The 24,601-nt window shown below is 36.0% G+C and overlaps 1 protein-coding gene across 11 annotated transcripts in view; it reads left to right on the forward strand.

Moving 5' to 3' along the window:
- Window positions 1-24,601, forward strand: part of LOC115444870 (polyhomeotic-proximal chromatin protein) — a 59,317-nt gene that overhangs the window by 24,123 nt on the left and 10,593 nt on the right. For 6 of the 11 annotated variants that reach the window (XM_037443869.1, XM_030170827.2, XM_030170830.2 and 3 more), the window contains exons 4-19: window positions 31-132; window positions 934-1,074; window positions 4,314-4,436; window positions 6,999-7,111; window positions 12,040-12,187; window positions 13,290-13,380; window positions 15,166-15,335; window positions 16,152-16,286; window positions 19,452-19,653; window positions 20,257-20,420; window positions 21,741-21,850; window positions 22,188-22,311; window positions 22,665-22,791; window positions 23,113-23,222; window positions 23,545-23,652; window positions 24,345-24,434. In XM_037443869.1, coding sequence (XP_037299766.1) covers window positions 31-132; window positions 934-1,074; window positions 4,314-4,436; window positions 6,999-7,111; window positions 12,040-12,187; window positions 13,290-13,380; window positions 15,166-15,335; window positions 16,152-16,286; window positions 19,452-19,653; window positions 20,257-20,420; window positions 21,741-21,850; window positions 22,188-22,311; window positions 22,665-22,791; window positions 23,113-23,222; window positions 23,545-23,652; window positions 24,345-24,434 — 2,058 coding nt within the window. The remainder of the gene's footprint in view (window positions 1-30; window positions 133-933; window positions 1,075-4,313; window positions 4,437-6,998; window positions 7,112-12,039; window positions 12,188-13,289; window positions 13,381-15,165; window positions 15,336-16,151; window positions 16,287-19,451; window positions 19,654-20,256; window positions 20,421-21,740; window positions 21,851-22,187; window positions 22,312-22,664; window positions 22,792-23,112; window positions 23,223-23,544; window positions 23,653-24,344; window positions 24,435-24,601) is intronic. The other 5 variants (XM_030170829.2, XM_037443875.1, XM_037443870.1 and 2 more) reach the window with 4 other exon arrangements.

Raw genomic sequence — 24,601 nt, forward strand, 5'->3', positions numbered from 1 at the left:
GCAACAATCAAATGTTATCATTTGTTACAGCTACAAAAACAGTTCCAACAACAACAACAACAACAGCAGCAACAGAAATCGGAATTGTTGCAAGTTGCGCAGCAGCCGGAGCAACAGCAAAAGTTTTTGCAGGTATGTTTTGACAAATCAACTTTTTATTGTTGAAAGTGGCCGTTTTATATTTACAGTCGCAAATTACATTTATAAAGTATTTATTTATTTTTGCTTGAATTATACTATTCCAGTAAATACTTAAGTGTTAGGAATTGAACCTATTGCACAACAGAATTCATAAAACATTGAAGAAGTTGGATTCCGATACGTCTTTTATGCCTATCTTATATATTCAGTCCATCCGAGTGTACACTATATTTATCACATTTTTATTGCACAGAAACTAAAACAAGAGATCATAAAATAAACAATGATTTCTTGTAGCTAATTCCGTTTCATCATCTAAGAATTTTGTTTGAACAATAAGAATTTACTAAGAGATTTGAAAAGCAACATTGTAAAGAGAAGGAAATTTGAGATTTATTTTGGTGACTTCATATATTTTATAGTTAGTCGATGTTTAAACTGGGAGCTAAAAGGTCGCGTCTTTCTTTTTATCGGTTGTAAATTATTTGTTTATTTGAACTGATTCAAATTTTAATTTTTAATTTGTAAATTTCGACTGAAATTGACAGCGAATCCATAATGCAATTTTCAACCACTGAAATTCCGAGCTGTGAACAATACAGTATATCCGTTTACCACCCAAAAACTGAGGGAACCGGTAAAATTGTTATACCAGTAAGCTTTTAGAATCGTCTATGTAAATCTATTTTAAAATAATCACATGAAACGTATTGTGATGTATTGAGTCGTGCTTTCTAATTTGGGGTTATAGATCTCTAAAAATATTTGAAAAAGGAACGTTATTGTCACTAGCCCGTGCACACGCAGCAGTTCAACGTACCCGGCATCGGTGAGATCAACTTGAGTTTCCTGGCATCACCTCAAAGCAACGTGAACCTGCTCTTCGACAAGAATCAGAAAGCCGGCATGAGCGGAGAGATTAAACAGCAACAAGTAAGTACTGACTATTCAGCAGGCAACATTTCAAGCGCAACATGTTGCTCAACATATTTGGTAATCTAAGCTCCACGCGACGTTGCAGATGTGGCAGATAATCAAAATGAATTTGTGTAAGTTTGGTATCGTAAATACCATAATTGTTAAATGATGGTTCAGAGGTTTTATGTTTGATTGTATACGACGTAGATTCCCTGCGATTGCGACTGAGCTGTTGTCTACACGGGAACTTAGACACAAATGGTTTCTTTCCTGAATAGGGTCCCGCTTTGAATCTGATCAGCACGTTAGTTTAAACAAAACCATATAATTACAAAAAATGGTATAATTACTAATTATATATTATCAAAATAAAAGTTGCCAATTAATTAACTTATTAATATATTTCCTGCAAACCGAACTGCAATTAGTACTGCCGAAAATTATTTGTATGTATAAACTAAACTCAATGTCGAAAAACTCATGTGCAGATTAACTACGATTAATTATAATCAAATAAAAAAAATATTTATCTGCAAATAAAGTAATACATTAGTCTGTTTTATTCGCGTTTCTTTAAATTACTAAACAGATTTCTTTCAAATTTTTTATTTTATGAAAACACTATTCTCCCACCCTTCTTCAGTGAGAGGTTTGTTGAACACTTTTCCTTACATAACAACTGCAGTAGTATAAAAAATCTTAAGAAAAATGCAAAATATGACGCAACTCATATGGCGCACAAACTCGTTGACACAACTAAGTAATTTGATATTAATATAATTTTAAATGAAGCCGCAGTATGCGAACCCGTCTCAATAGAATCAGATGGTTATGTCAATCACATTATGCAGTAAGGAGTTGATTTGTTACAGGCAATTTGTATCGCTTGTTGAACATATTTTATTATTCAAGACAGTCATTGGCGACTCTACACGTTGTAATTTACAGAGAGATCTGGAAAATACATTTTTTAAATAATTATTGTCTTAAATGTACGAAGTGGCGATGCAATTAATTGGTTGTGAGCAGTAAGTAGGCTTGGAAATTACTTGTAGCCAGTCTCTCGCGTTCGACCCCAAGTTACGTCTGTCATGACTCTCGCAGATATGACATGTAGCTACACATATTCTAGCCATTATCCCCGAAGAGTTAGGCCGAGGCGCATCATGTGCACCTACTTTCCGCTGTGTGTTCTATGTACTATGTCTGTATTAGCCTCTCGCCATATCAGGCACAAATTCCAGACCCCGTACTGATACTGAATTTAAAAACCCAATGTCACTTTGCCCGACTCGGGTATCGAACCCGAGACAGTAGTACTGCAATCGTACAGTAAAACAACTACGCCATCGACGCAGTATACCAATAAATAAATTACAATTCGTTTTTTTGTAAGTGTCTTAGCGCCATTTTTAACAAACGATCCCAATCGATTTTTTTATCTATCTCAAAAATGAACCAATCAGGACAAAGTTTTATTTGACACGCTTACAAATGACTTATTTTGATTGGTTAATGCTCGAATTCGGATTGAAGATTAAGATTGGGATCGTTTCTTGAAAACGACTGAAGAGTATATCACTTCCTTCTTCCATTCTTCCACAAGCGCAGATCAAGAATTTTATGCATATGCCACATATCAAACTATCGTATTGTCCACCAATAAAGGATACGGCGCATGCGGGTGCATAATAATGTTTGTGCCGCGTTGCAACACACCGCGATATTCATGACCGCTTCGAGAGTCTTCGGTGATCTATTTATGTATATGGGGCATGGTCGCATTGTTTTTTTCGTTATTTCGGATTTGGTTTATACCTGGAAATTTCTAACGTATACTTGTAGAAATAATTGCTAGCTAAATTTATAAACGGTAAACCAATTATGTTTACAAACGTAAATTTTACCTTATAATAACTTCTCCGAAATAATATTCATACCATGCATTACGATATTATACTTTAAAAATAAGTATATTTTACTATTTGACCAATTCGTATCGTCAGTATACTTTGTCATGGCGATAGAACGAATTTATAAAAGCGTGCTTTTATGTTTGTATAGTTGTTTAAAACAAAATATCTGCGGTTCGGCCGGATGCGCAGTACGCAGGCGGTTCGGTTTACTAATTCTGAAAATCGATTTAATATCAAATAGCCAGTTTTAAGTATGTTTTGATTTTAAAAAAATTACGTTCGTAGATAATCGTTTTGATGAATTCGACATAAAACTATAACGGAATACGTAATTGATAAACCTGTTTCGATCGGCTCTATCCATAGATTAAGCCTTGTTGTTAGCCAATAAAGTTAACTCAGACTATGATGCGTTCGAAAACAAATCCCACGTATGCTGCATGTGGAAACTAATCCGGTTTGAATGTCCGTACAACGCAACAATGTGCTTTTGAAATTTTTAAAGTGGATTACAAAAATTGATAAAGTAATATTGAATAGTGGAAAAGCATAATATGATGGGTTGCAGTCGAGTATTTTCTGTTTGATTTTTTACAATAAGCATTTTAAATGTAACAGAAAATAATACGAAAAAGACATTGTTTTGGATATCAGCATCCAAATTGGTTTAAAAAAACAAAAATCATACTAACATTATAAATGCGAATGTTTGTGAGGATGGAGGTATAGATGTATGTATGTTTGTTCCTTTTTCACGAAAAAACTACTGAATGGATTTGGATGAAATTCTACTGTCATAATGGTTATACATCATAATAACATAATTTATATTGATTTTGTGTAATTTTTGGTCATAATAATATAACGGTACATACCAAGTAATTCGGAAAAAAATTGCTATCTTGGCCTACGCTGCATAAACCTTTGAAGTTAGAGAAAGATGATGTATGGTAAGATTGTTTGTCTTAAATAGCTCTAAATAAAAGTCTGCGAATGCGTATATCCAACTTTTATGAGGAAGCCATTATGACCAAAATAGTGAGAGCGGGACTTTTATCCCGCAAAACTTCTAGCTAGCTAGCTCTTACTGTTTGTTTCTTATTTTATTTTTTTTAAGGTTATTTTTTTTATTGCCATTAATATTAATCGCTTTCGCATGCCAAGGTGATAATAAGGTTAATTTATTTACATTATATCTCGTTTTGTCTCCTTGGTTCATTGGTATCAGTATCCCAGTTCAATGATCGAATCAGGCAACAAATAACATTTTTACCTCCACCACGAATTAGAACCTTAATACAATCGTACAAAGTTGATGATTTTGATGATTGTACGCAGATCGTAGACGGCCAATCCCAAGTAGTTCAGCAGATGAGCATGGCGCAGCACGAGGCGTCGCAGCAGCATCACCAGACAGTCACCGTGGTCTCCTCAATGCCCAGCAACATGGCGCCGCATCAGGTACTATCATATTACCTTTACACTAAGTGTACAGGCGTAGTTATATTCCAGTACGATCGTCGTGTCGCTATCCGAGGCTTCCTTAGAGACCCCGCTGATATTGAGCTTTCCTGTTTAGTATCACAGAGTCTACAATTTGTGCCAAAGTGTGTCGAGACATATTGATTCGACAAACAGTTATCTGGAGATATATTGAAACTGTTCGCGACCTGGTATACACAGGCTTATGACGGAACGAGATTCCTTTTCGTAGGTCAATGTGGGGTTTTACCAATTTTTTGGTGGTCTTCCTCACGACCGTTTGTGGTTATATGCATAACAACAAACGATCAAGCACTTTACTTCATGACCACCGACTATAAATATAATGAGAAAATGATCTGTGTATTTATTGGTGATGTTGTGAGAAGGATAGTGGTTGAAAAGAACGCTTGGTTTTAGTGAAACCTACTTGTTGAATTATTCAGCTATTATTTAAAAGCAGCGATAGCCTAGTTGGGCGTGAAATGGACTGCCGAAAACGAATGTACGCAGGTACAAAACAGCAAAGCACACTTTCTAAAATGATGTGTGCATTATTTTTTTGAATTATCGCTTGCTTTAACGGTGAAGGAAAACATCGTGAGGAAACCTGCATATCTGAGAAATTTCTCTATAGGAACTTTGCGGGTCTGTGAAGTCTACCAAACCGCTCTAGGCCAGTGATGGTAGAGTAAGGCCAAATCCCTTTCAATGGGACAGTATATATAATACAGAGCTGATATTATTATTATATATTTTATTAAGCATTATATATTATATATTTATGCTGCAATCAACAAACTTGTTGCACGTGCATCTACTAAAAGTTTACCGCACCAAAATGCACCAGAATAAATGAGAGTTTCAAAGTCATGGCGTCTTCGTCGTCTATAATTATAATAGCGATAATATCTTTTAAACTTGAAGATTACAACACTTGCTGACCAACTGGTCAATAAAACTAAAAAACTGGTAGTGAGAGAATACAATAATAAAAGTTTACGTCATAATCAACCCTGAACATTTAAGACAGGCCGGTATATTTCTTTTTAGGAGTTTCTTCGCGTGTTACAAATATGTAGCATCATATACTGATCTGCGCGTACTCACTTCCCCTCACATTCCAAAATACTTTATTACCAAAAGTTTAGCCTAAACTTAAAATACCCATGTATGATTTTTTTATACTCGGACTGACTGCCTTGGTGGCTTAGGTGAATTGCATGCTCGGCACAACAGCGCTCTGAAATACTGGGTTCGAATCCCGGACCGAGCACAGCGTCGGTGATATTTGGGTTTTTTTACGCAACATCAGCTCGGGGCCTGGAATTTGTGCCTGATATGGCGATAGGCTCGCCCCCTATCACATCATGAGACGGAACATACTTGGCGAAAAGTGGGTGCTCTGGTTGCGCCTCTGCGATTGCTCCTCTTCAGGGATTGATGCGTAATCTGTGTGTGAGAATTATTTGTATTGAAAACTGGGCATGTTGTTATTGAGAAATAATAGGGCAATGACATGGGTTTCGCGAGTATGTTTTAATTCAACATTACACCCACATAGATCGTATTACTTCACATGCGGAATTTCAACCGTATTTACTTTAAATATCCGAATATTATTTCGATTTTAATATACGGATAAGGCTTCGTATAGATGGGATTATACGGTTGCGTTGTGGACTAGCTTGGCTCACCGATTTGCTCGTTGTATTTCAATTGAACGTAATGTAGATTAGTAATAAATTTAGAGAATTAAATCAGAAGTGCCGGTCTTTCGGATAATTGTACCTAACATTTATTTATTACTAGCTTTAGCTCGCAACACTGCCCGCATGAAAAGAAAATTCAATGGCAATACATCGGTGAAAATTGTTTTTATTTCCATGCAGTTGTTTTCGCGTGATGCGTGCCCAAACATACAGACAAAAAAATATAAACACTTGTTTTGGCTTTTGTTACCCTAATAAGACTCCCTATATTATTCTTTCTTCAATATATAATATACAGACATTGGCCGTAACAATTTTATTATGTGTTTATATTTAGATATTATATTTAGATTTATTATTTATTTTATTTATTATTTATTTACATATTATATTTAGATTTATTATTTAACAGTAAATTAAAAAAGGGGTTGTGCAAAAGATATATAAAAATATATACTTACCCCCTTACTCATAGATGTTATTTATCTAAGGACGGAGCATTGCTGTGATAACAAGACTGTTTCTCAGCTTTCTCACAAAGGCCCTATGTATACGCACTGCGAAGGTTGCCATGCCGTCAGCACTGAGAAACAGACTTGTTATCACAGCAATGCGCCGTCCTTAGATAAATAACGTCTATGAACAAGAGGGTAACAATGTAAAAATCATATAACAGCAACAATAGAGTACCTACTGGTAACGACGTATTTTATCTTTATAATAAATATAACCAAAATTTCCTTAAAATGGTATATAATTAGTTTGTAAAAGAACTACTACCAGGTCAGTGTATTTTGGTTATGAGAGAACTAATCAGCACGGTTTGCAGGTGCAACAGCAGCAGACAGGCGGCGGTATTCAACAGCAAGCTAATGCCGGCATATCGACAATGCCGCCCCTGCAAAGCTTGCCTTCGAACACACAACACCCTCAACAAATTAGGTAAGTCTAACATTTTGTGGCGAAGTGGCGATGAGCCGGCTGCGAAACACTAGGCCGCGAGATCGATGTCCGAGCTGGCCGCCGAGACAGGAGTCTGCGATTAACAAATATTTTGGACCTAGGTGATGATCGAAACTTGTATCCTATTGCTAAAAAAATAACGCCTTGTGTATACGCAATGATATAAAATAATAAATAATTAAATACTTCAAAAGTAATCATACAAAACGACGTGACTAAAATACGTGTGAACATGCGAGGTGATCCAACTGTTGCTTAAGGCGGGCCCAAGAACAGAGCATATATGCGTTCACATCAGTTAACTAAAAGCAATTTGCAAAGTACAAATACATTATAAATCACCCGTCAATACATTACAGGAGACGAAAAATAAAACTCTCCGTCTGATGAAAAAGGTTATCGTTCGTTTGTTTTTCCATCTCATCTATTTAAATCAGTATAAACACGAGAATAAAATACCATCTCCACGAGCCACGGTCGATAACTACATTTCCTCGTCACGAAACCCTGTTTTACGTAAATATAATGACAAATAAATCGGCAGTTCCAATCGGTCGGCAACAAAAGATAAATAACCAACACAAAAGGGGAACATGAATTTCATTTTAAACAAAATTCGTCAAAAACATAAGTAAATAAAAAATATAAATCCGACAATGCTAGGGGGTGCAACAGATATTCCCGCCAAAACGATTAATTAAAATAGGAAATAAACATTATGCAATAAACATACCAATTATCAAATACACCGTGACGGTCGGCACCACAATGCGATTAACAGCAACGCGTCGCCCGACCGAGGTCCGTGCTGTGAAACCTAATTCCACCCTTAGCCAAAGCAATAATTTTAAAACTAATTAAACATTGTGAGTACACATAGGAGAGATTAATTATTCCCAGTAACACTGATGTATTTTAGTTTTGAGCACTAAACTTAAAAATAAAACCTGCTCAAACTGATGAACTGATGAATTTATGTCAGTATCCAGGAAGGTCGGTAACAGGATACACGCTAACGATGCCGTACATGGTCCTGAAAAACGGTAAAATTTACGCATCGAAACTAAAGCGGAAAAATCAAAAGCCATGTTCAATGTGAGTTTTATTAATTAATACGTGCATACCACCGATATTGTGCAGTAGTTTATTAATTTAATTACGCGAAAGTTATTTTAATTTTGTTTAAATATTGTACTAATAATTTGAATGTTGCCGGCATTGTGTGAGAGATTCGATAGCGCTCTGTTGCCGGAGGTATATTTTTAATTATAATGTGTTCGGATTTATTAATTATCGATTTTGTGTAATGAAAGAAGACAATGAACTGTGATTATTTAAAGTGCATTAAATGCACGGTCCGTTACGCGGGCCGTTTGAAAATTAACTTCGGATTACACAAGCTTTCATTAATGTCGCGATCTTAATAAAACATTCGTTGACTTCTAATCGTTTTTTTTGTTTTTGCTATTATAATTCGTATATATTATATAGTGTCCATAATCTACCCTAACAAATTTTATTTTGCCATATTAAATTCGGTGCGATATTGAACTTAATGAACTTACTCAAATCAGGGTGCCAAACGTCGCAAAATATAAAATTCCAATTCTTTCTATAGATCGAAGGTCCATAATTGTGAAGCGAAAGCGCTAGACAAAGGTCTATCTCGATCAAAACTTAGTTTGAAAATGCAGACGTTTACTATAAGTAGTAATAATATATAAATAGTTTAGGTCGGAATTCTCATACAGACCGTTTATAGCGTATATTAATTCAGATTAGCGATAAGTTAAAAGCGGTCTAAGTTTAATCCACATTTAATTGACAAAAAAAAAATAAAAGAGGTTCTCAATTCGATACGTATATTTTTTTATGTTAGACCATGCATAACTCTGACGGAGCAGACTAATTTTGATATTTTTTTATGGATAAGGTTATATTCTCCGAATTTGGTTCCATAAAAATTTAAAAAAAATCTGTTCGAAAGGGTAGAAAAATGTGGGATGATTGCGTATTCACTCATTGATTTCACTGAGTTATGTGTACATTTCTCATACCTTGTAGTTGGTCTCATATTAGTAAATTTGGAAATGAAAAAAACCTAAGTGTAGAAATATAGGGGATGATTGATAATTTTAATTAGTGACCGACTCCAAAATTGGTAACAGGAATATACCTGGTGAGATAAATATTTTTTTTTGATTTTACTGGTTTTTGATGACGGTTAAATATCTTATTAAAACGTTTGTTAAAATAAATTCCAGGTACATGTACATATCAATATACCCTTCTAAAAATACTTTGATTATTTCATGTTTGAACCGTTTCGTTAATTTTAAAAGAGTTTGTACAAAGTTTACTTTATAGCTAAGTGTTTTGAAATGTTCGTGTTTTCTGTTACACAATTGTTATATAAGTTAAAAAATATTTTATTGTGTTTATTTTTATGATCAAGAGTGCTCTGAATATCGTAAGACCACTGAACCCGAAATAAATTCGAACATACAAGACATTGCGAAATTTTGTCTTAATAACCATAGCATTATAAGGAAGACTGGTCCTAAATTTAGTTATTTAAAGAGAATTTTGTTGGACTACTATCCTATTAATATTATAAATGAGAAAGTTTTAAGGTTGGATGTATGGATGTATGTATGTATGTATGTTTGTTCCTCTTTCACGAAAAAACTACTGAACGGATTTTGATGAAACTTTACAGTAATATACGTTATACATCAGAATAACACATAGGTTACAATTTATAATGATTTTGTGTAATTTGGTCATAATATAACGATACATATCAAGTAAGTCGGAAAAAAAATGCTATCTTGCCGTACGCTGAACTTAGAGAAAGTTGATGTATCGTAGGATTGTTTGTCCTAAATAGTTCTAAATTAAAATCTGCGACAACATATAGATCTACCTTTTATGTGGAAGCCAATACAAAACAATAAGCCATAAATATAATTAAATCGGATACTTTTTTTAGCGGGACTTTATTCCGGAAAACTCCTTCACGCGGACGAAGCCGCTAGCAAAAGCTATATATAATCAGTAGATTTTTGTTTAGTCCGTGTAACAAATTCGCTTCTAATGTAGTAGGTGTGGAACTGGTTCGTCACATCGGTTCATTTAAACATCAGTTCATTAATCGTCTTATTCATTTCTTAAGTTAATGTAGTTACGACAATTCATTAAGTTTTTTACTACCTCTTAGCTAAATGATAATTAGTAAAAAATAATAAGAACTTTTATTTAGAACAAAACTAATAAGTATTCTAAGTAACTGAGAATTGAATCGGCACTTATAGTAACTAAGTAAGTTTATACGATGAAATATAGCCTTAAAAAATACAATTGTATGTATAAAATAGTTTAATTGACTTCTCTATTAAATCCAGCTATAATTCATTTGACTCATAAGTTTTATAAATAACTTAAACTAAAATTCGATATTATTTTATATTCGACAACACGTTTCTGTACGGTGGGTCGCTGTGGTTCGTCCGTAACCTCTATTTCGAATCTCGACCGAGAGTTTCTGAGTGACATTGATTGTCGGTCGCGGACTCCGGACACAGTGCTCAACAATAAAACCGCCATTTTATTGTGAGCGTGTTACGATTAACATTTTACAATGGCTTTCTTAAACCGCAAATATAGGTTCCGTGTTTTAAATATATTTTAACTGGACAAAATTAATAAGGGATTTATTGTGATTTGCAGTTTCCTCTCTTTTGTATTTAAGCCGATTCGATGTTTGGGGATCTCATGTACTACTGAGATGGTCACATACGGATTGCCAGGCTTGTTAAGTTTCTCTCTCTACATTTCTTTTTTAATTTCGAATTTCTTGCGAATAACTTTCGGGTAGGTTTTGGTTTCCTTGCGATGTTAAAGCTAGCCTAACAATAACAATAGTATGACTTCGCCAAGTTCGAGGTGCGCGTCTCACACTGGATTTAACCGCGTTAGCTTGTACTATGGCCTATGCCGTCTGTTCGCCGCATATATTTTTTGTATTAATGAAAAACGAAATATTTTTTTGTTTTATTTTATATTAATAGGATTGAATATGAAATATTAAATTCCCTATTCGTTATTATTTACAGAGCTAAGGATGAGTTGCGCGTCTGCCATAATGGAATTTAATGAAGTTCATTAAATTTTTGGAAATGAAACATAAATAGGCACTGATTTTAATTAATAACCGCTCCGGTAGAACTACGTATAACAAATTAATGCAGTATATTTTGCACAACATAACGAATACATGTGTAATAGTATCATAGATATATCATATTTATTAATATTAAGCACGTAACTGTTACGTACAGAGAGTTTATTCTACGTAAGATACATGTTTCGTTTTCGTCTTGTAAAATGAAAATATAACACTAAGTATCAACGTACAGTCCGACGAACGCCGACAGTGCAAGACAAAAACTGCTCCACTTTGAATAATAGTTTTTTTAAATATAATTAAGGATTTCTTATGTTTACGCGAATGTTAGACATTTAAATTAAACTATTTTACGGATTTTATCGCGGTTTTAATATTTTACTCAATCCCTCAGTCCCCTCCGTGACCATGAAGGCTGCAATGTCTTCGAAACGTCGCGAGAAAAGTAAAATATTAAAACCGCGATAAAATCTGTATAATAGTTTAATTTAAATATAATTATCCTTACTAACATCGTCCCTAGGTACATATAACAAAAACATCTATTATTCTTTCACGTATTCTATGTAACAGAAATCTTAAAGTAACTAACCGTTAAATATCTTAAACTTACCTTGATAATACAAATATAAAATATTAAGAGACAATAAAATATCGAGGAACATTGAAGTCGGTTTCTTTTACCTATACACATGTATAATGCGCGTGAGTGTTGCTCCAGCGCGGAGTGGGGCCACAGCCGCGTGCAGGTGATACAGCAGCCGCTGCCGAACAACGCGTACCTGCAGCAGCTGTACAACGCGCAGGGGCCACTCATCATGCCCGGCAACATCGCCCTGCATCCCAGCATCAACTCGCAACAGATACAGGTCACTTTTACACAATATTCATACAAATAACTGCACATTTGCCGCCTCAAATTAGTGTACACTGTAAGATGTTTCGTATTATCAATTATTTTGCACAAATTATCTACGGTTGAAAGGTTAATTGACTTAAGCCACATATTTTTGCGAAACAATGTTTCATACTTATTTAAAATCGGCTCTAGTTTCTATGTTTTTTGATCTAGTTAAAAAATTTCGTAAAAATGTATCGCTAATAACATTTGCCTTTCAACCGTCCATATAATGAGTCTTTAACCGCGTATTTGAAGCTATGTGTTTCTTAAGCATTATATAATATAATGAGTGGTGTTTTAGAGTAAAGTTAAATAACTAAATACTCTACTAACAATAGATGTCGCCTTAGTAGCTTCAAATATTACTCGTACTTACAAAATGTTTTTGAGTATCGTGAAAATAATTATAATTAAAAAATATGGAAACGGCGTTCATTTGAACTTGCTCGGTGGGGTGGGAGGAGGCAGAATGCGAACGGGGAAACCGTCCGCTGCCTCGCGTGGCCTTTGCTGCAAGACTTTTTATTACTTTGTGGCCGCCACTGGCAAAGCTTTGGTAGACATGCTGAAAATATCTTCGTATAGGTTTTTTACTAGTGGCATAAATATTTTACTTTTTTAATGTCGATAGCTCGTTTTAGTTCTTACAGGGTTTCTTACTTGAATGTCAATTAGCATCGAACGGGAAGGCTTAACGTAATTTCCATTTTAGTTCGTAGATAATGGGTATTGTGTATAATATGATCATTTAACTTTTTACTATAGATAGATATGGTAACTTCTGATTTCCTATAATTGTTAACGTTTGTTTGTTACCAATTTTGATTTGCTAAAGAATTTCTATTTAACTTGTTAATTAGTGCTAAATAGTTTTCCATTTGCAAGCCTCGTGTATATAAGTGGTAATATTTTTTTTATTTTACTCATTTCATTGGAATTTGATTTAAATAACACATTGCATTGCGTTTGAAAATGTGTATATGGTTTGTTCACGTCATTATCTCGCATTTTCATTCAAATTACAAACCAATTTACCTAAAAGTTATAAATCTCGCGTGGAAAATCAACAGGTCATCGCAGCGGGCAAACCGTTCCAGGGCAATCAACTGGCACCTCACATGCTTACCACCCAGGGCAAACAAGTACTGCAGGGCCAAGCTGGTGAGTTCGAACCTTATTTGCCCTCTGTACACTACACGTATCAACACCTTCAGGTCAGCATGACGGTGACTATTGTTGAGTCGCAGAATTTTCCCGGGCTCCACTTTAACGCCTTAAATAGCCCCCAATTAGAACAAAGTATATTGTAGACTACCTAGAAGAACCTTAGTTTAACTTAGTTTAACCATATGGAAACTTCAATAACTAATCTTAGAATAGATCTAGTTCGAGCGAACTGAATATGGACCCTTGTTATATTCTTATTTTTGCTGTGAAGTGGATATTGTCGTTAGTGCTGATGCAAATGACTTCATTTATGACATTTGCGTTAAATACTAAACGTAATTCACTTATAATTTCCGGCTTGGCATCTCCTACATAGGACAGCTTTTAGTCTCGTATTCACGTTTAATTTATATATAGCTAGATTCACTATATAACACTCGTGAACAGGGTGTTCGACTGCGAAAACTGACAATAGCCTACAACTGCAATGATGTGTATTAAAAAACGACGGGTTTGAAAATGTTCATAGGGCCGTAGTCAAGACGGCTTTCTACAATCGTTTACGATAATAGGAAACAAAAGCTATGAGAATGACATATTCTAGCGACTGACATATCGTTAGGATATGTCATTGTTATAATTTTTTCCTTTTCTATTAGCGTTAACGATTGTAGAAAGGCGTCTTGAATACGGCCCCTAAAGTTTTACAACAAATTAGAGATGCAAAATATATTATACCGATAGTGCAAACATAACATAACATAATAAACATTACAATAAAGGCATTAAGCACAAAAAACAAACATCGCTCACAAATATATGATCGTGGTCGAATGGAACACTTGGACTTTCATACGGTAAAGCTCCATCGATGCAGTATCCCGATATTATTTGCAAAGGGACGTAGCAAAGCTTTCACGTGCATTGTAAATATCTGACTATTGTAAATACTGTTTATCCGTCACGGCTCGCGGACGTCGGGTTGTTTTGCATTGGGCTCGTGCCGGGCGGCTAATAGTTGGTAAACAGTACACCTGAACTGAGCCGCGTGTGTACCGGCACTCGATACTCCGCAGTAGTCAAACACCCTGTTTCCGACATCACAAAGCCTTACATTTCACATGAACACAATGTTACTATTGGCCTCTGTGGGCGCTGAAGAACTACAACGCTATTTAGTTGAACAGTAAATTTTGCAGGTCTCACTACGTACCAGGAACAAGGTTTAAACATTTTAAAACTGAATTTATATTTGTTTCGAGTCTCGTGGTTGGTTGAAAATGTGAATGTATTATTATTATTTTTTTAAAGGGAATATTATACTTTAGATGTTTATTTTGTCATTATTTTGAAGCGATATTTTTAATTGGCCGTCTGAAGTTCATTTGAAGCTTATTATTTAAGTTTCATAGTTGATAAACATTTAGTGAACGCTAATGAAACTCGTCGGCTTTGTTTTATTTTCACAATGATCCATTGCAATTACGGCTTTTTATTGGCTTTACACGCATTTAGTGAGTTTCTTGACTCGTTACTCGTGACGAATTGTACATGAACACCATCGGAACTGAACGGTTACGAGTTGCGAACGTTTATTTTGTACATACTTGTGTTAGAATAACTGTACTGGGCTGTTCACGAGAGCTTGATTCAACCAGTTGATGCCATAACGACCTCACTCGCTTTTTGATATTGTAATACCGTTCGAACCTCGTGTACAGTCTTGTCGGATAACAAATGATTCCCATGCTCACTGATAACACTAGTGATGTGATACAGCTCCGTTCCCGGGATACACGACGATCCCGGCTATACCGACGACGCAGAACCAGACGTTCGTGTTCAGCCCCCTGGGCGTGATCAACTCACAGCCCAGCATCCTCCCGGCGCACTCGCAGCCGACCGTCTCCGGAATCAACCAACAACAGAAGCAGAACGACTTGCATAAGGTTTGTTCTAGTTGTACTTTTCAATTCTGTATCACTTAGTAGTATTTTAAGATTCGTGTATTATTGAACAGTATAAAGAGGAATTACTATAACTATAAATAATAAAAATAAGACGAGCACAGATCGATTTATTACTTGATAATGTTGGTATAATGCATAATTACATACGTTTCGCGATTTTAATATCGAAGTTCTCGTCCCTAATTGTCGCTGTAAGACGAAACTACGTTTTGTACTCGCGTCTAGATCCATCGATTGGCAACAGCTGTCAGCGGCCTTTATTTCTGTTTAATGAAGCGTTTTGTGGAAGCACACCTGTGGTGTAAAGTTTCTTTGGCAACTTTAATATATTTTATTATTGAATTTGTGATATTAACGGGCTGAGTATAAACTTTATCGCAATGAACTTTGAAGAATGCTGCCCTTTTGATATTGTATAAGCAATCATGACATAATTTTTTACTCGTAACGGTAGAATGTAACATGTTATGAGTAAAAAACTTTTTATCATTGAACTTAATGCTTCTGACTTTAAGTAAAGTATTTAAATAGTATATAGGGACATATAGGTAGTAATTTATATTTCACTTTGGTCCGCTCGAAATACTTTGCAAATCAGACTGGCCACAAAAATTGGCGGGAACTGTACTTAAAAGACTTTATTCTTCAATACACTACATATTCCAAAGTATTAATCCCATCAACCGACTGTTAAGACTCTCTTAAAAATCGCATCGACTATCTAACCACCTTCCCTTAATCAACATGTTTACTCCCAACATTCCTACAACATAATGGCCGGGGTTGTGGTTGTAGTGCGGTGGTAAGGTGAGCGGCGGCAAGGCAGGCGGCGCTCAGACGGTGCCGGTGGCGGCCCAATGCGTGCAAGTCTCGCAACCAGTGCTCGGCGCACAACAACCCGCGCAGGCGCAGATCATCAGCCCACTACAGGTATTACCTCTTTAACCTATTTCAATATGGTGTCTTCTGTACTGTATTTTAGGAGCTTGGTCGTAACAGACCACGTGATTTTCGTAATATATAAGTATATGTACGCTGATTCCCTACTTCGCTCGTTCTTTAACTTACTAATCGACATTACCTATTCGTTAACTAAAGGAATGAATCCGAAGACGACTTCTCTTCTGAGTCGTGACACTTGCAGCTGCAGACTGCATGCATCGCAAGGTTTTTATGATCTTATACACACATAATGTTGAATGAAGTGGTAACGTTCATGCATGTCCAATGAATGCAGTAGCAATCTACAGATGCGATATACTTGGATTCTTTGGAATTGGTACCTTTATAATTGGTATAAATAATAATTTACCCTATCTAAGCTCTAAGTATATATTCTATAATTTATATAAAAATTGGCACTCGTTTGAAACTATTTTTCGGATTGATTCCTTGGCATCGGTAAATTCATGAATTGATTTTGAGTGTGTAATAAAAATATGCAGCAGTTTGTTAATATATGTCCGCATCTCTTTTAATCAATCTGTATTTATTGTATTATTTTCGTACATTTCAAACATTTTATTTATTATTTATATTATCAAAGTTATATAAATTATAATTAATTTTTATTCAGAACATGTTATAACTATAAAGGAGACGAAAATTATATATAAATGTCCGTGTGCTGTAAGCGAATAAGATTTCTGTATTGCAATGCGAATTATTTTTTATTTTTACAACTGTTGTTACTGCGTTAGCGACCCGTTCCAGTTGGGCGAAGATATTCCGTTCCCGAGAGAAGAAACATATATATATATATACAGGAAATAAACAGTTTTTTCATAAGTTTAGAATTTAGATTATGAAAAATATTATTGATAATTTAATTCTAACTAGTTATTTTACGATTTGAAAGCATTCTAGTGAGTAATATAATGCATTCTTTGTTGACTAGGGCTGAGCAGTATTTGAATTACTTACTTACAATTGAAATAGAAATACATATTTGGTATTTGTATTTCAATTTGACGCCATAAAAATGTTATTTGTAGGTGGTTCAAACACCTAATTTGTATTTTACATACCTGCCGCTAGTTTCAAAATACATTTTGGCATAAATACATTTAGCGGTTTTATATTTGATTGAAATCAATTTGACAATTGATGTTATGGTACACTTCTGCCTATTTTAATATCAGTGGAAAAAATCTAATACAGATTAGCTGCAGGGTGAGGCATTTCACTTGTACTGTTTAACGAGAGAGAGAGAGATAGAGAGAAGTATTTAAAAGTTTTTGAGCTGTCAAATAAAATAAATTGATCCGTAATGATGCTATTTCTGTTGGGCCCGGGCCTCCTCTACTACTGAGAGGGATTAGACCTTAGTCCACCACGCTGGCCTAGTGCGGATTGGTACACTTCACACACCTTCGAAATTCCTAAGAACTTCTCGGGTGTCCAAGTTTCTTCACGATGCTCTCCTTCACCGTTAAAGCAAGATTTAAGGGCTGTTATAAGAACCTTCTTAAATGACTTTGCAGAAACCTTGAAATCTTGAAAGACGAGCTTGAAAGCTTTTGAAAGCTATCCTAATATAAGAAAGTGTTCATACAATTTAACATAAGTTTATGCACATCGAGATATCAAATATGTAGGAAGATTGATTTCCTTAAGTTTTATTGACTGCCTACGAAGAGGCTGTTCGTCAGCATAGACCTAGTCACCAACACCCATGGATATCCTAAATTTGTTCAATGTAACTTGAAAATAAACGTGAGAGTGTGTAACTATAAAATACTCATATTTCAAAGAAATATTCTTATTTATTTGGGAAACACGATATAACTACTCTTTTGTGTGTAATTTTCAATTATGCGAGATGGACTCCCATATTCGTATCCATTTTTGTATTTTAATTAAAGCAAAGCTTGGATACGCACTGTGAGTGTGTTAAAATAAGAGTAGAGTCCATCGGCTGCAACGGATATAATCCCTTCTCTCCATTACCTACACATTTTTTTATATTTCCGCCAAAGACAGACAATGATAAAGGTTTTTATTTGGCGCATACATTCAGTCCATTCAGTCACTTCCATTCCATTATGCGGCGTTTTCAAAAATAAAATTTGTATTCTGTTATTTGAATCGATGTATTCCATTATAATTATTCGGGTGGTTAACTTAGCAAAAAAAATAAATAGGAGTAGTTTTAAAAAATCAAGTCGTTGTGCAAGATGGTCTACGTCTTGCACAACGACTTGCTAAACATATTTAGCGCTCAACACATTTAAAACTTCGTGCTGTCACTGATAAAAACGTATTTAGTGTTAATCATATTTAGTGAGTAGTTGTGCAAGTCAGCCTAAAATCTGGACGATGGGGTAAATGTAAAAGGACAAACGACGCGTGTGTGTAACTCAGTTGATGATGTCATGGATGGTATAATACAGTTGTGCAAGTGAGATAGCAAGATATTCTTAATACGCACTCCCACTTAATCACACCGTTTATTACGTTGATTAAAGCATTCATAAAATACATTGTGTCAATGATTGGGCTTAAAAGCAATGATCTATCGTTCTCTCTCTTTTGCTCTATCATATCGTTACGTAGTAGTGTTTGTTTAGAAAAGTTCAACAATTATCAAGAGTAAAGGCTAGCGCGCACTACGATAACAAAAGCAAAGCGCAGTTATCATATTTGCTCAAAATAGGTGGAGATATTTCGGCGTTATTTACCTATAACTGTGTTTCTAAAATAGCGTCTTTTCTCATTACTTTGGCTTGAGTGCCTGATATTAGACTTAACCCAAACTAACCAATTTGTATTTAAACTTAAAACATATCAAATTTATTTTTATAGTTAAAATTTGATTAACTACTCCATGGGTATCGTAGTGTGCGCTAACTCTACAGCTAAAGTTTAGACTACCAAGTTCTTTCAACAAATTTATTGCACAAGAACATCCGGATGCATTTACACTACCGCCTATATTTCAATAATTCGATACACATTTGACTCGCCGCAAGTCGTGCAAACTATACAAATTGTAAAAGTCAACTCGCCGTAATTGTTTACACGGTAAAAATCTCACGCGGGAGTCAATTTGTGCAAGTTTTGTTGGTGATCTAAACCTAGCTTGGAATTGTGCAGGCGGGCGGGCAGCCGATGCAGTTCGCACCATGGCAGATCTCGGGCGCGCTGCCGCAAGTGTGGGCAGGCGGGTTGCAGGCGGGCACGCTGCCGGCTGGCGGCCTCATCGCGCCCAACCCGATCTTCATCCGCGGCACACAGCCCGACGCGCCGCCCTCCATGTTCATACAGCATTCGCCGCAGAACAACATACAGCATAACAGTTAGTATTACTTTATAATTCAAGTTCTGTAACTGACGGAGTCTTTTGTCTCTTTCCAATTTCAGTAGCGGTGAGACCAGAGAGTGATATAGAGCAGCATAAGGCGCTTAATTAATACTTTTTGTTGTTTCACTCAAATGTCGTTTGTTGTTATGCTTTATAATAATAATTGGATATAATTAGGGAGCGAAGTATTGCTATGCGATTTGTATGCGCTTACGCTGCGTTGCGAAGTTCGCGCATAATGTATTGTGATTACATTATTAAACATATTTTAAATCTGTACTAATAAGTACGTGTTATTGTTTTTTATTGTGAATAACTTTAACAATGACAATAAAAATTTCTATAGGAATGGCAACTAAAACGGCTGAGTGTTTTTATATCAAAAATAAAATCTGTGCTTTAATACGAATATATGTAAATACAATGCTTAAAATAATTTACAATGTTGTGTTTGATGTTGCCCGATGAAATAGACACTCGCCAGTTCATTTGCCATATCTATACCGACATACCATACAACGTAGCACGATAAAATGCTAAAGCATCAATAATGATCGTATAGAATCGAAGCTACAGTCCCATTTTCCTTGTTAATAGATGCGAGTGTCGCGTGCGCCACTGCCTCGACGACCAAGCCGCGCGCCTCCTCCGACGGCATGACGAAGGCCCAGCGGCCTCTCTCCAACATCCTGCCATCTGGAGGTATCCGGCCCGCGTCTAGTGTGTCCACGCAGACGAACGCCAATCAGAGTCAGGGACAGGTCAGTACTACCGTATTGGGTCATACGGTTTCCATAATATACTCACATAATTTTGGCAAGTATCGACTGATAAAATGTTTTATAGAGATAATTATTGGACTACACTGCGCTGAACCTGATGGAAAGGGGAATTGGGTACAGATAAACTGTTGACTGAATTATTTACGATCATCAGAATACTTTGTCATAGCGAGGAAAGGCTCCAAAAGTGCTTTTCTCTTAGAAACGAACGGAGATTATCGATATTACTACCTACTATCAAATACCTATGTATATACTTCCATACATAAACAGAATTATTTACTAAAACGTTAAAGCAATCATTTCGCTTAATTAATGATCGAGTAAGTTTGTATTTTACTCCTTATCGATTTAGTTTGCACGAGTAATTATTGTTTACCATCCTAGCGTTCATTTTGATCACAATTTGAGCATGAAAGTAATATTAATTTTATCCGTGATGTAAATTGAAATACGTTTGTTGAACTAGGCGAGTTGATAGTTTTGGTGCTTGTTATTAAAAGTAAATAGATATTAATCAACTGTAATTAATAACTTACATAGAATAATTAGTGTAAACTGTACGCTAACAACGACCTACATCACACACAACAATGCGGTGTGGGAGCGCTTTATGCCGAACTTATTAATTTAATTGTAAAGGTACAAGTCCGAAACGAGCCGCAGGCTAACTGCAGCCTACGGTTACTATTGACCGCACTACTGCCTTTTTTTTTGTTTTCGCGGAGAAAGTCCCTTATTACTACCGCCCAGTCTTCGCGGGGGGCGACTGAGCGGTTATGTTGGGGTAACCGTTGCCTTACGACCCGATAATTGAAGCGGCCCGGGACCCTCGGGCGGCGGTCGGGCCGAGTCCCTAACCAATGAACCTAACCTAAGTCCCTACGCAACGGCCTACTAATTAAAACTCCGCGTTGACCCTCTTCGGCGCATAAGGGATGACTGCGGGCTTCCCTGAGACAGCAGGTCCGAGTCTTCGTCGCGAAGGACGCTCTCAGCGTCAACGGCAGCATGAGGTCAACGCCACGCTGCCGTCCATCCCGGGGGTGACCGGACTACTGCCTGCAGTCGCCTCTATTTTTAGATAAACTGCACATGCTGCGGCTGCATATCTCAGTCGTTTCCATAAGTTTTTTCCATTACGTCAGATACATTAGCAATCCAAGTATTAAGTTGATGTGACATTTCGAAAATAAAATATTTAGACGCCTTATTTGATAATACTAAACTGACAAATCATGTGATGACTATTTCGAAATAAATAAAAGCCATTTGATTGAATTGCAATTCTATTTTCAGACTAAACACCGAGGCAAGCCTGGTGTGCGCTCACCAGCCCCTGCGTCCAAACAAGATGCCGCCAATCAGACCAACAAGATGCAGCATCAGCTACAACAGCCGAAACAACAGTACGCACATTACCATTTACTATTAAATAACATTATCTTATCATCCGTCATGTCCAATCTTACCATCGAGTTTTCCAGTGTAAATTACATCGTAGCCGTAATAATTGCTCAGTTAAAAACAATGTAATATGTCTCCAATGAACAATCTTAGTGCAGTATCTACTTCGACGTAAAATAATGACATTAAAAAAATCCTTGAATATCCAGATATCCATACAATTTGTTTTACCAGCAAAATAATGGAAAGAAAATGCTTAATAAATTCTATATAATATTCTAAGTTAGATATGGCCAATATTCATTTAAACAGCAAAGTAATAATGACGCTGGTCCACAGGCTGTTAGTGATGAACTCAAGCGGTCAGATGACGCAGATCACAAGCGTGCAGGAGAAGCAGCCGATCAACAAGAGCATCCAGCAGCAGGCGATCATGCAGCAACAGGCCATGCAGGTTACTATTGTAATGTACCCCCTTTTTGTTTTTATTTGCTCTTTTATTTTATTGCTATTTTTAAAATATTTATTTATTCATAAATTACTAGCAGTAACTAAATATAAGCGATACACTAGATTGCTAATTTAAAGTTACTCAATGAAATAAAATTAAGGATATTTTTAATTTCTACTAAAGATCTTTAGTTTTTATGTCTGTTAGAAATTATATTATCATTTATGGAATGACAAGTGAGAATGCGTCACGAAGTATTGGAAATAACATTAGATTAAAGGTACCGCACATTGAGTTTATTAGTTGTACTTTTTCGTAGTATTTATAATTCTCGTACATTGTAGTAACAGTATAATGTTCTCTAGCAACAACAGCAGCAAGCGCAACAACAGCAACAACAAGCGCAACAGCAGCAACAGCAACAGCAGCAAGCGCAGCAACAGCTGATTCACCAACAGCAAACTCAGCAGATGGTGCAGCATTATCAGCAAGGTTGAGCACGTTTCCAAACAAAAAATATTTTTTTTTATTTGCTAGTATTTATTCTCTCTTCGAGACTAGAGATCGGGGATGAGGAACCAATGGTTCAGGGTAAAAAAAGGTTACAGGGAAATTTGATTTCTCTCTAACACGGTATTTAATATCATCCACTACATTTTAGTGGCACCCATAACAAATAAGTCCAACAATGTTTCACACTTAAGCTGCGTACTTTCAATTGTAAATATTTTCTCTGTCTTCTCTTGGATTAAACCTTTATTTACCATTTAACCTCTGTACCCAAGAAAATAATGCTGACATTGGTTTTGTCAGGTATGTCCCTGGGTATGCAACAAGGCACGCTACCCGTGGGATCAGTGGCTCAGACTTTGCCCATGACTGGACTCCCGCAGACCATCTCCATGGTCCAGCAGATCCATCCTGTAAGTATTTTCTCTACTTTATTTAGAGATGGACTGGCTTAGATAAAATACGCAAGTTATAAATCAGAATAACTACGCCTGCGCAAAGTACGGATGCAAATTTACATTGAGATTCTAGATCAGTCCAAAAATAAATTGAAAATAATACAAGTAGAACGTCTAGCAGAATTTATAATTTTTTTGCTTTAAATATCAATGGTATACCAAAATATTTCTAGTATATTTTCAACAGTTTTCAATTTTTTTTTAAATTCCCTTACTTTAATGTGCAGCCTAAACCGTTGGACCTCGGTATTAATATGATGAATGTATTTATTCACAGATCAGCGCCATGGGCCAGGCTGGGACACTGGTCGGTCAGATCAACACAAACCAGGCCCAGCAGAACGCTCCACTCACACAAGTTCAAACCTTACAGCCACAAACACAGGTATTATTTTCCCGGATCTGTTCAATGGTTTTTCGTAACACCTACATAGTTATATTGTTAGGAGATTATGTTTTTATTACATAATAATTATTTTGTATATGCAACTGAATGAAGGGGCGAACAAGGAGGTCGCTTAATAGTAAGCGACGCGACTCACAATAGCAACATAGAAAGAACATTATATTTCAAAGTATTGCGGGGTACGCGGGCTGCGCTCGTCATCCTGAGACAAAAAAGTTTTTCATAATGTCCAGTTATTTCACTAGTTATATCGTAATTAAAATCGAAACACAATAATGCTGCTTGGCGACAGAAATAGACGTAGCGATGGTACCGACCCAGACTGGCCCTCGCATACGTTAAACCTGCCACGAATATAAATCATATCTTGTTTTATTAATGTTATAAATGCGGAAGTATGTAAAAGTTTTTGTATCTGAAATTTGACTGTCGGATAGACAGTAATTTGCTCCCATGGGACAAAATAAAAAAAAAATATCTGATATTCAGATAGATAGCACTGGCGTTGTTGGTCGCCGAGATTTTTGTAGCAGTAAAGGCTTTTCACGCGGGCAAAACCGCGAGCAACACCTAGTTTAAATAAATATTTTATACTTCGTAAATGCGGTGAAGGGTTTGTTCACACTGTTCTAAATTTTTTGGGGTAATACTACAGCGTATTTTGTTCCTAGACGCTCGTTGGAAGCGGCTTAGTGCAGACGTCAGTAGGTATGGCAGTGCAACAGCAGGCTAACTTGAGCCACACCACGCCCATGCAGACGGTTCGTATATACAGTCTAACTACATGTAAACAGAACCTAACATTTACCTTCATAAAACTCAAATTACAAATGTAATTTGTTGAGGTTTAATGTTTCATCCCAGCGCCTCGTTCAGTTGGGATAAAGTCTATTTACAAAAAAAATAATATTGAAAATCTATTAACGTC

This window comes from Manduca sexta, chromosome 27 (genome assembly GCF_014839805.1).
Source record: "Manduca sexta isolate Smith_Timp_Sample1 chromosome 27, JHU_Msex_v1.0, whole genome shotgun sequence".
In the NCBI taxonomy this organism is placed as follows: domain Eukaryota; kingdom Metazoa; phylum Arthropoda; class Insecta; order Lepidoptera; family Sphingidae; genus Manduca; species Manduca sexta.